This window comes from Pseudophryne corroboree, chromosome 4 (genome assembly GCF_028390025.1).
Source record: "Pseudophryne corroboree isolate aPseCor3 chromosome 4, aPseCor3.hap2, whole genome shotgun sequence".
Lineage (NCBI taxonomy): Eukaryota > Metazoa > Chordata > Amphibia > Anura > Myobatrachidae > Pseudophryne > Pseudophryne corroboree.
The window spans coordinates 456376449-456389731 of NC_086447.1; the positions used below are offsets into that span (position 1 = coordinate 456376449).

Below are 13283 nucleotides of genomic sequence, written 5' to 3' on the forward strand. Positions count from 1 at the left end.
TATGGCGCAATTCCGTTTTTTGCACTTCGCGCACCAGAATCAGCATCCAGCCCGACACTTAAGTCAGAGAATGCTGGTTCTCACGACTGAACACCATGTTTAAGGCTGAGAATTGGCGCTATTCAATTAGAGTTGAACTGAATTGACCCCAAAGTCTTCAATCACTCTAGAACATAGGTTCTCAAACTTGGTCCTCAGGACCCCACACAGTGCATGTTTTGCAGGTAACCCAACAGGTGCACAGGTGTATTAATTGCTCACTGACACATTTTAAAAGGTCCACAGGTGGAGCTAATTATTTCACTTGCGATTTTGTGAGACCACCTGCAAAACATGCACTGTGTGGGGTCCTGAGGACCGAGTTTGAGAACCTGTGCTCTAGAACAACCCATTTATCAAATAAAAGTCTCAGTTTTGCCCCTAAATATCTGTTTTTGAGTCTTATTTATGCCTTCAGCTAATCATGATAGTGAAGAACATAATGACTTTTACATGTGACAATTATTTGTGTGAAGCTCTTTATCACAATGCTCCAAGTGTGCCACACTAGACTTCTCTGCCAAAGTGCCAAATGGATGAGCAAAATGGATTAAATTCAAGTTGTTTTAAAACATGCTCCTCGGCACTCCTAAGAACAAGTGAAATGGAAATCTGTTTTTATTTCACTAAAAACAGTCAGCAAAAGACATTCTTTCTTTTGCACTGCTCTGCAAAGCTAGGAGAAGCAGTGATTCCACGCTATACTATCAAAGTGCAAACTGTGACCTTCCGCAAATACTGCTTTCTTCTTTTGCAGCACTAATCAATGGACTTCTACGGTGCACTGCTTAAGCAGTCAGCTCATACAGCAGTAATAGACGGAGCTAAAAAGAGACCAATATAAATTTCTTAAAGCAACCTCCAAGCTGTATTGCTTTTGTCAGTATGAACAAAAGGGGTGCAGTTGGTCCAGAGTGGCTCAAGGGGTGGGCTGGCAGGACGGGATATAGTTAATAACCCAGCTCTCAGGATCCAGACATTCTGAATGCAGACAGCGGAATCTGGATGGTAAGTATTAGGGTTAGGTTAAGGGTTAGGCATTAAGGGAAGGGGTAGGTGAAGGCTGTGGGAGTGGACAGTTGGGGCTAGGGTTAAAATAATTAAAAAAATCCATCACAAATTAGAAAGTCAGGATCCTGCGCGCCAGGATATCGATACAAACCCAGCCGAGGACATCAAGGTGGCATCTGTGATTTAGAAATACTATGGTACCGTGGCAACAGTGCACAACTAATTCCTTATGACAGTCATGGTGTTAGCCGTGAAAAAAGTCCCTGTTGCACATAGTCTTACAAGTCTGTCATGAAGACATTCTAGCCATGAGATTTGTTAGGCTGATTCGTTTTGCAATTGATTATGGTGCTTACCAAGATGTCAGCAAATGACAGATGGCCTTAACCTCCTACACTTCCTATCAATGACTGCCAAGCAATTGCAGCTGAAATATACCTCATCCCTGGGCCTATAATTCTTTCTGGCTATGACAGCATTTTGAGAACTGTGTGAACCAGTCTTCAAGCCCATGCAACCTCCTAACAATTGTATATTAGACTAAAATATTTATGTTCTTTAAAATTTGACACCATAGCCAGCAGTATATTAAGCACTGGATTTGAAGCTTACTGAAAACTCCTGCACAGTAAGCCAGTGAAACAGACAGACAAGGCAATGCATACCATAGATGAAGTGGAAGAGTTATAAGTAGTGAGGGGAATTCTATAGCTTGTAAGGACTGACACTTGGTTTTACAGTATGTACAAAACAACAATCAGTGCAGCAATGCTCCACGTGTTTTCCTTCAACTTGTGTGTCAAGTTAGTATCATTCTACAACAGACTTCTGTGTGTTTGTATCTTATTTGATCAGCAACTAAATAAATAGTATATGCAAGGGAGTCCATTGTTCAGCAGGCGACAGAGCAGCAGGACTGGAGCTCTTGCGAGTCACACACTGGACACATTTAACACTGGTGATATCTCCCCCATACTCCCTTTTATTTAGTGAAGTGTAGCAATTTAGTTATTGTACAAATGTTATTTTTCTTTACAATTATACTGTTTGACATGCACATAAATACTGATTATTCAAGTACAGAGCAGAGAACATACCGGCTTGACCAGTTGTAATACTGACTGCAGCAAATAGTCTTTGGGAACGACTCAGGTCTGAAACCCCATTCACAGCTTCAACTTCAAAAGTGTAGTTCGCATGAGCGAGCAGGTCCACGATAGTAATATAGGTATCTACTAATCCACTTTGCTGAGGAACATATCCCACATTGCTCCCACAGGGAATGCATTCCCCCTGCTCCCAGCTGCACCTTTTGCATACAACTCGATAAGTGACATCATTTCTGCCACCATTGTCTGCTGGTGGACTCCATTCCAGGCTCACTGTTGTCTGGTTGATATTGTAAATTAGATTCTGTGGTGCCGAAGGTGGTCCTTTAAAGAGAAGAAAAAAAAATAATTATATATATATTTACAGCAGAATTATTGGAGAAATAGGGGGATATCCAATTATCCCCGTTAAAACATCGGTTCCGAAAAACTGCCGTTTTCGGACGGTTTTTTCACCAATTTTATTTTTTGCAGGCTATCCAGATGGATCGCCTGTAAAAAAAAAAACCAAAAAAAAAAAACCCCTTTCTCCCGAACACACACAGGTTCAGTGAAACCTGTGTGTTTTCGTGTGAAACAGCCCCATTTTCGGACGACCATACAAAACCAGCCTGTTTGCTTTTGATTCTGTGTGATGTGCCAGATGCAATACATACACTAAACGTATGCAGTTAATATACCGCCTGTCGGGATCCCAGCATTCAGGATCCCGACAATGGAATCCCGACTGGAGGCTAAAGGCCGGCGGTCTGAATTCCGACCACAGCTTCGTATTCCCACTCGGGTGGTGGGTACACGCCACCACCCGAGTGGGACTATAACATGTGTACCCGATGCGTGCAGAGCGCAGCGAACCCCCGAGGGGACTCGCTGCCGGTATGCCGGCTACCAGGAGGCCGATGTTGGGATACTGACAGCCGGCATCCTGACAGCCAGTATATCGTATGTATTGCCACTAAACTAGTTATGTCTATGGACTGCCCACGTCAAATTATGTGCACCTCTACAAAGCTGTGTGATGCGATCCAGAGATGCCATCTACACAGTTTAGAACAAAATCAAGAGCAATAACACAACATGAACAATGCAGCCTTTGTTCAGCTCAAGCCAGTTATGAATGACAAAGAAGATTATTCTTGTTTTAGTTAGAAGAAAAAGAAAACAGAACACAGGAATGAACTCATGATATTCTCATTCTAAGAAGAGTCTAAATTCACCAAGTGCAGTTACAATAGTTGTGACCCCAGTTTACACAGCAGCTTTTTCATTTACTAATGTACTTCCAGTTCCAGTTTTAAGCTTTCAGATAGTTGAAATATGCTCACTACAGGAGAGAAATCCCTTTATTTAATATTCATAACAACTAAATTTCAATCTCTCTATTTTGATAAAATTTAACTGTACAAATATTTACATTTTTTTTTTAGTTGTTGCATTAGACTGAGCTTCTATTTATGTAGCTAAAGCTATTTTTGTAAAAATTGAAAATTTGAGAAAACGTAACTCTACTCATTCCAAACAGATGAAATGTTTATGTAGATAAGGTTCCACCAATGGGGTTTAAAGAAATAAAAAAAAAAACTGCCTTACAATACAACACATTTCTCTTACAAAAAACAAAACAAAAGTAAGGCATGCATACTATCAAATGTTATGGGCAGAGCCGGCCCTAACCAATGCACCTTCCACCGTTTTCCCAGCACCATCACCCCTCACCCATAGCAGTCCTTATTTTGGTGTTTGTACCCCCTATATTTTAAAAAGGAACAGCTCGCACATTTGGCACAGAGCCCAAAAAGGGGTGTGTTTTTGCTGGCAAGGGGCATGGCCACACAATAGTAACCCCAATTCCAATTACGCCACACAGTACTGCAAGTTTATTCACATTTGATCATGCGATAACTTCCATAATTCAGATTACATCCCACAGTAGTATCACTTTACCTAATAAACGTTACTCCTCACAGTAGAGCCCCTTATTCACATTACATCACACCGAATTGCTCCTTATTGACATTACAGCACACCATATTGCTCTTTATTCACATTAGATGACACAGTAGTACCCTTTCTATATGCAAAACCACATCATAGAGCACCTTATACACATAATGCCACACATTAGTTATGCATTTATACACATAATTCCACACAGTAATACCCCTTTCACATATGAGACACATTATTAATGTCCTCATAAACATAATGTGCCTTACACATTATGACAACCTTTATTAATGCCCTTTTACACATAATGTCCCTTACACATATGCCGCACATTATTAATGCCCTTATACACATGACGACACAGTGCCGCCTACACATATGCTGCACATTATTAGTGCTCCTATACACATAATGACACACAGTGCCCCTTACAGATATGTTGCACATTATTAATGCATTTTTACATGACACACATAATGCTCCTTACACATATTCCGAACACTACTGCACAACCAACCCACTCACATGCACACAGCACTCACACTGCCACTAACACTGTGACCTCTGCCTCTGCTTGGATACAGATGTGTCCTTATAAATCTTGCCTCAATGCTAACGTTGGGCACCTTTTTTTTTATGAAAATGCATCTCATTTGCATTGCTATGTGGCTAGGATGCGCAAGCAGCTTCTGCTGATAAAAATGATATGCAGCATGCCTATATACTGTGTGAGACTGTGGCTGTATCTGCATATGAAATGCTACACACAGAATATAGGCATGCCACATATCATTTTAATCAGCAGAAGCTGATGATGCCCCTAGGCATATCAAATGCCCTAGGCAATTGCCTAGTTTGCCTATGCCTATGGCCGGCTCTGGTTATGGGTATACACCCAAGCAAATGATGCATCTCCTTTTATCGTTATATGCACTTGCATATTATATTCTGTACATTATTCAATATGCAATATTAATTATATTTTTCACTACTAGACATTTGTAAGAGAAGAAATTAGGTCTATAGCAGTGGTTCCCAAACGCTGTCCTCAAAGCATACCAACCGCCCAGGTTTTGAGGCTATCCATGCTTAAGCACAAATGCTTGCATCAAATAACTGAGGTACTAAGTCACCTGTACTCAAGAATGGCTACCCTGAAAACCTGGACTGTTAGTGTGCCTTGTGGACAGAGGTTGGGAAACACTGGTCTACAGATTAAGTAACTTGAAGCACAACATGTAACTTTTACATAATCAAATTACAATTAAAAAAAAAAGGAAAACGAAACAGTATACATTTTTTTCTGTACATAGTTATTAATATTAAATATTTGTACAGTGAATCAAGCGTTCTTAAAGATAAGAGCAATATTCTTGGTTGATATAAGATATTACAGGAATTGACCTAACACAGCTTTTGCTCAAAGGGCACTTATGGCTTGTTTTGTATTCTCAACTTAATGTCACACGTGCAGGTCCACATTGGCTTTTATGCTCCAACATATATATCTCTCACTGTGAATGTAAATAATAGATTGGTATATAAGCCTAGAGCTAGTGGCAGAACTATCACCAGTGCAAGCGGTGCCTTGCACTGGGGCCCGCCACTGTCAAGGGACACACAGCCAGCGTGGCATGTAATAAGTCAAACTGACTCATTACATGCCGCCTGCCGCTGTGTGCTGCGGGCCACCGCCGCCGAGGAGAAGAGCACAGGGACGCAGCGGCCACGAGGGGGGAGGAGGAGGAAGGAGGTGGAGGAGGGAACCGCAGCAGCGCAGTGTAATTGGTGGAGGCGCTGCTGCAGCTGTCCCTCTCCTTCCACATAGGCTAGCTACCACTGTGAATGCTGGGATGCGCTTCCCGCATCACAGCGGTGGCGGCCAGCCTATGTGGAAGGAGAGGGACAGGTGCAGCAGCGCCTCCACCAATTACATAACGCTGCTACGGCTACCGAGTCCCCCTCCCTCCTCCTTCTTCTCCCCTGCCCGGGATCTGCCAGAAGCTGCACCGAGGAACCTGACTGCCAGCGGAGACCGTAAGTATAATCTATTATTTCCATCTATCTAAATGTGTAAAAAAAAAGGGGACTCTGTCTGCCGTAATGTGTAAAAAGGGAACGCTGTCTGCCGTAATGTGTAAAAAAGGGGGACTGTCTGCCGTAATGTGTAAAAAAGGGGGACTGTCTGCCGTAATGTGTAAAAAAGGGGGACTGTCTGCCGTAATGTGTAAAAAAGGGGGACTGTCTACCGTAATGTGTAAAAAAGGGGGACTGTCTACCGTAATGTGTAAAAAAGGGGGTCCGTCTGCCGTAATGTGTAAAAATGGAACGCTGTCTGCCGTAATGTGTAAAGAGGGGAATCTGTCCGCCGTAATATGTAAGAGGGGCTCTACCTGGTGTAGTGGTGCTACTGTGCGGCGTAATTTGAATAATGGAGACTACTGGGCACAGTAATATGAATTGGTATTATTTTGTGGCCACACCCCTTGCCCATGAAGCCACTGCCCCCTTTTTGCATAGAGGGGGGGCTTAGATGCAGTTTCTTGCACACAGCGCCAAAATGTCTAGTTACGGCACTGTTGCTAGGTATCTTTTTCCCTGGCCCTGAGCAGGTCTCCCTCACCAGGTCCTCTCCGGGGGTGGACTTGGACGGGATGCGGGGGGGGGAGAGGAGAGGGGCAAAGTATTTTGTTGCACCTGGGCCCACCACTCGCTAGTTCCACCACTGCCTAGAGCATATAAATGTACGGCTGAAATATGCTCAGATTTATTACTGGGGAGGGGGGTGTCCTGGGGTGATTGGCAGGCTCCTTACTAGGAAGTATGCGAGTGGGTAATTATTTACTGGGTAGTGATACATTGGACTATTTGGATATGTTCTCTCTTTCCAGCTTGGTTTCCCAATTACCTGCCCGTTTAAAATAAGAATTTACTCACCGGTAATTCTATTTCTCGTAGTCCGTAGTGGATGCTGGGAACTCCGTAAGGACCATGGGGAATAGCGGGCTCCGAAGGAGGCTGGGCACTCTAGAAAGATTTCAGACTACCTGGTGTGCACTGGCTCCTCCCACTATGACCCTCCTCCAAGCCTCAGTTAGGATACCGTGCCCGGACGAGCGTACACAATAAGGAAGGATTTTGAATCCCGGGTAAGACTCATACCAGCCACACCAATCACACCGTACAACTCGTGATATGAAACCCAGTTAACAGTATGAAACAACTGAGCCTCTCAACAGATGGCTCAACAATAACCCGATTTAGTTAACAATAACTATGTACAAGTATTGCAGATAAACCGCACTTGGGATGGGCGCCCAGCATCCACTACGGACTACGAGAAATAGAATTACCGGTGAGTAAATTCTTATTTTCTCTGACGTCCTAGTGGATGCTGGGAACTCCGTAAGGACCATGGGGATTATACCAAAGCTCCCAAACGGGCGGGAGAGTGCGGATGACTCTGCAACACCGAATGAGAGAACTCCAGGTCCTCCTCAGCCAGGGTATCAAATTTATAGAATTTTGCAAACGTGTTTGCCCCTGACCAAGTAGCAGCTCGGCAAAGTTGTAAAGCCGAGACCCCTCGGGCAGCCGCCCAAGATGAGCCCACCTTCCTTGTGGAATGGGCATTGACAGATTTTGGCTGTGGCAGGCCTGCCACAGAATGTGCAAGTTGAATTGTACTACAAATCCAACGAGCAATAGTCTGCTTAGAAGCAGGAGCACCAAGCTTGTTGGGTGCATAAGATAAACAGCGAGTCAGATTTTCTGACTCCAGCCGTCCTGGAAACATATATTTTCAGGGCCCTGACCACGTCTAACAACTTGGAGTCCTCCAAGTCCCTAGTGGCCGCAGGCACCACAATAGGCTGGTTCAAATGAAACGCTGACACCACCTTAGGGAGAAACTGGGGACGAGTCCTCAATTCTGCCCTATCCATATGGAAAATCAGATAAGGGCTTTTATAAGACAAAGCCGCCAATTCTGATACTCGCCTGGCAGAAGCCAAGGCCAATAACATGACCACCTTCCACGTGAGATATTTCAGATCCACGGTTTTTAGTGGTTCAAACCAATGTGATTTTAAGAAACTCAACACCACGTTGAGATCCCAAGGTGCCACAGGAGGCACATATGGGGGCTGAATATGCAGCACTCCCTTTACAAATGTCTGAACTTCAGGTACTGAAGCTAGTTCTTTCTGAAAGAAAATCGATAGAGCCGAGATCTGTACCTTAATGGAACCCAGTTTTAGGCCCATATTCACTCCTGCTTGCAGGAAATGCAGAAATCGACCTAGTTGAAATTCCTCAGTTGGGGCCTTTTCGGCCTCACACCATGCAACATATTTCCGCCATATGCGGTGATAATGATTTGCTGTAACCTCTTTCCTGGCTTTAATAAGCGTAGGAATGACTTCCTCCGGAATGCCCTTTTCTTTCAGGATCCGGCGTTCAACCGCCATGCCGTCAAACGCAGCCGCGGTAAGTTTTGGAACAGACAGGGCCCCTGCTGTAGCAGGTCTTGTCTTAGCGGCAGAGGCCACGGGTCCTCTGAGATCATCTCTTGAAGTTCCGGGTACCATGTTCTTCTTGGCCAATCCGGAACCACGAGAATTGTGTTTACTCCTCGCTTTCTTATTATTCTCAATACCTTTGGTATGAGAGGCAGCGGAGAGAACACAAACTGACTGGTACACCCACGGTGTCACCAGAGCGTCCACAGCTATCGCTTGAGGGTCTCTTGACCTGGCGCAATACCGCTCTAGTTTTTTGTTTAGGCGGGACGCCATCATGTCCACCTGTGGACGACCCCACTGATGTACAATCATTTGGAAGACTTCTGGATGAAGTCCCCACTCTCCCGGGTGGAGGTCGTGTCTGCTGAGGAAGTCTGCTTCCCAGTTGTCCACTCCCGGAATGAACACTGCTGACAGTGCTAGTACATGATTTTCCGCCCATCGGAGAATTCTTGTGGCTTCTGTCATTGCCATCCTGCTTCTTGTGCCGCCCTGTCAATTCACATGGGCGACTGCCGTGATGTTGTCTGACTGGATCAGCACCGGCTGGTGTAGGAGCAGGGATTTTGCTTGACTTAGGGCATTGTAGATGGCCCTTAGTTCCAGAATATTTATGTGAAGGGAAGTCTCCTGACTTGTCCATAGTCCTTGGAAGTTTCTTCCCTTTGTGACTGCCCCCCAGCCTCGCAGGCTGGCATCCGTGGTCACCAGGACCCAGTTCTGAATGCCGAATCTGCGACCCTCCAGAAGATGAGCACTCTGCAGCCACCACAGAAGAGACACCCTGGTTCTTGCAGGCAGGGTTATCAAGCGATGCATCTGAAGATGCGATCCGGACCACTTGTCCAACAGGTCCCACTGAAAGATTCTGGCATGGAACCTGCCGAATGGAATTGCTTCGTAAGAAGCTACCATCTTTCCCAAGACCCGCGTGCAGTGATGCACCGATACCTGTTTTGGTTTCAGGAGGTCTCTGACTAGAGAAGACAACTCCCTGGCTTTCTCCTCCGGGAGAAACACTTTTTTCTGGACTGTGTCCAGAATCATCCCCAGGAACAGTAGACGTGTCGTCGGGACCAGCTGTGACTTTTGGATATTCAGAATCCAGCCGTGCTGGTTCAGCACTTCCTGAGATAGTGCTACTCCCACCAACAACTGTTCTTTGGACCGTGCCTTTATTAGGAGATCGTCCAAGTACGGGATAATTAAAACTCCCTTTCTTCGAAGGAGTATCATCATTTCCGCCATAACCTTGGTAAATACCCTTGGTGCCGTGGAGAGTCCAAACGGCAGCGTCTGGAATTGGTAATGGCAATCCTGTACCACAAATCTGAGGTACTCCTGGTGAGGATGTTAAATGGGGACATGCAGGTAAGCATCCTTGATGTCCAGGGAAACCATGTAATCCCCCTCGTCCAGGCTTGCAATAGCCGCCCTGAGCGATTCCATCTTGAACTTGAATTTTTTTATGTACATGTTCAAGGATTTCAAATTTAAAATGGGTCTCACCGAACCGTCCGGCTTCGGTACCACAAATAGTGTGGAATAGTAACCCCGGTCTTGTTGAAGTAGGGGTACCTTGATTATCACCTGCTGGGAATACAGCTTGTGAATTGCCGCTAGCACTGCCTCCCTGTCTGAGGGAGCAATCGGCAAGGCAGATTTTAGGAACCGGTGGGGCGGAGCCGCCTCGAATTCCAGCATGTATCCCTGAGATACTACTTGAAGGATCCAGGGATCCACCTGTGAGCGAGCCCACTGATCGCTGAAATTTCTGAGGCGGGCCCCCACCGTACCTGGCTCCACCTGTGGAGCCCCACCGTCATGCGGCGGACTTGGAAGAGGAAGCGGGGGAGGACTTTTGTTCCTGGGAACCTGCTGTCTGTTGCAGCCTTTTTCCCCTACCTCTGCCTCTAGACAGAAAAGACCCTCCTTTTCCCCGCTTGCTTTTCTGGGTCCGAAAGGACTGAACCTGATAAAATGGCGCCTTTTTAGGCTGTGAGGGAACATGGGGTAAAAATGCTGACTTCCCAGACGTTGCTGTGGAAACTAGGTCGGAGAGACCATCCCCAAATAATTCCTCCCCTTTATAAGGCAAAACTTCCATGTGCCTCTTGGAATCTGCATCTCCCGTCCACTGACGAGTCCATAAGCATCTCCTAGCAGAGATAGACAATGCACTTACTTTAGATGCCAGCCGGCAAATTTCCCTCTGTGCATCTCTCATATATAAGACTGAATCTTTTATATGGTCAATCGTTAGCAGAATAGTGTCTCTGTCTAGTGTGTCAATATTTTCTGACAGTTTCTCTGACCATGCAGCGGCAGCACTGCACATCCAAGCTGACGCAATAGCTGGTCTAAGTATAATGCCTGAGTGTGTATATACAGACTTCAGGATTGCCTCCTGCTTTCTATCAGCAGGCTCCTTAAGGGCGGCCGTATCCTTAGAGGGTAGTGCCACCTTTTTTGACAAACGTGTGAGCGCTTTATCCACCCTAGGTGGTGTTTCCCAACGTGACCTATCCTCTGGCGGGAAAGGGAACGCCATTAGTACCTTCTTAGGAATTACAAATTTTTTATCAGGGAAAAGCCACGCTTCTTCACACACTTCATTTAGTTCATCTGATGGGGGAAAAACTACGGGTAGTTTTTTCTCCCCAAACATAATACCCTTTTTTGTGGTACCTGGATGTAAATCAGAAATGTTTAACACCTCTTTCATTGCCTCAATCATGCAGTGAATGGCCCTGACAGGCATTAGGTTTGACTCATCGTCGTTGACACTGTTATCGGTATCCGTGTCGACATCCGGGTCTGCAAACTGAAGTAGCGGGCGTTTTAGAGCCCCTGACGACCCCTGAGGCACCTGGACAGGCACGAGCTGAGATCCCGGCTGTCCCACATTTGGCATGTCGTCAAATTTCTTATGTAAAGAATCTATACGTGCACTCATTTCTTTCCATAAGTTCATCCACTCGGGTGTCTGCCCCGCAGGGGGTGACGTCCCTTCAAAATGCATCTGCTCCGCCTCCACCTCATTATCCTCATCAAACATGTCGACACAGCCGTACCGACACACCCCACACACACAGGGAATGCTCAACAGAGGACAGGACCCACAAAAAGCCCTTTGGGGGGACAGAGTGAGAGTATGCCAGCACACACCAGAGCGCTATATATATATATATATATATATATATATATATATATATATATATATATATATATATATATACACACAGGGACTAACTGAGTTATGTCCCTAATAGCTGCTTTTCATATAATATATGTATATATATACTGCCAAATTTAATGCCCCCCCTCTCTTTTCCCTCTTACTGTTACTGTATATTGCAGGGAAGAGCCAGGGAGCTTCCTTCCAGCCGAGCTGTGAGGGAAAAATGGCGCCAGTGTGCTGAGGAGATAGGCTCCGCCCCTTTTTCGCGGCCTATTCTCCCGCTTTTTATGGAATTCTGGCAGGGGTATTTACCTCATATATAGCCTCTGGGGTTATATATTTAGGTATTTTAGCCAGCCAAGGTGTTATTATTGCTGCCTCAGGGCGCCCCCCCCCCCCCCCCAGCGCCCTGCACCCTCAGTGACCGGAGTGTGAAGTGTGAGAGGAGCAATGGCGCACAGCTGCAGTGCTGTGCGCTACCTTGGTGAAGACAGAGTCTTCATGCCGCCGATTTTCCGGACCATCTTCTTGCTTCTGGCTCTGTAAGGGGGACGGCGGCGCGGCTCCGGGACCGAACACCAAGGACTGGGCCTGCGGTCAATCCCTCTGGAGCCAATGGTGTCCAGTAGCCTAAGAAGCCCAATCCGGCTGCAAGCAGGCAAGTTCGCTTCTTCTCCCCTTAGTCCCTCGCTGCAGTGAGCCTGTTGCCAGCAGGTCTCACTGAAAATAAAAAACCTAAGTCTATTCTTTCTAAGAGCTCAGGAGAGCCCCTAGTGTGCATCCAACCTCGGCCGGGCACAAATTCTAACTGAGGCTTGGAGGAGGGTCATAGTGGGAGGAGCCAGTGCACACCAGGTAGTCTGAAATCTTTCTAGAGTGCCCAGCCTCCTTCGGAGCCCGCTATTCCCCATGGTCCTTACGGAGTTCCCAGCATCCACTAGGACGTCAGAGAAATTTTTTTTACATTTTGTTGCCAATCGTATATTTTGTTATATTAATCTGTAAAAGAACAGGTGCAGAAAGGCAGGAAAGTATGCCCTTAAGAGGCCACTTCTGTGCAGCGCTTCTCCTTGAAACCTTCTCCTTTAGTACTGCCGATGTCGGAGACTTTGGACGCATTCTTTGCACGAGAGTGCAATACTATACAAAGTAGGGGAAAAGGTTTCTCAACGGCACACAATGTTGGGGGTGCACATTACGTTTTTGTTGGGTGCAATTATTTCTCTTTTTAATCAATATAATCAATAAAACCTGTGCCCTTATACACCAATCAAGTGTCTTTAGTTTTTATAATAGTTAGAAGTTTAGAATAAGTTACGGAAGATAATTACAATGTCTAGGCAAGGACAAACTACTTTGTGACTTATTAAATACAATTTAAACAGGTGAATAATTCTAAATAGTTATATCTATGTACAGATAAACACTGGTATAACTGTAGGGGATGCAATCAATATGCCAGCTGTCGTGATA

At 45.5% G+C, this 13283-nt stretch overlaps 1 protein-coding gene across 7 annotated transcripts in view; it reads right to left on the minus strand.

Moving 5' to 3' along the window:
- EPHA7 (EPH receptor A7) overlaps nucleotides 1–13283 on the minus strand; it is a 347251-nt gene that overhangs the window by 166543 nt on the left and 167425 nt on the right. For all 7 annotated transcript variants that reach the window (XM_063916995.1, XM_063916997.1, XM_063916998.1 and 4 more), the window contains exon 5: nucleotides 2148–2483. In XM_063916995.1, coding sequence (XP_063773065.1) covers nucleotides 2148–2483 — 336 coding nt within the window. The remainder of the gene's footprint in view (nucleotides 1–2147; nucleotides 2484–13283) is intronic.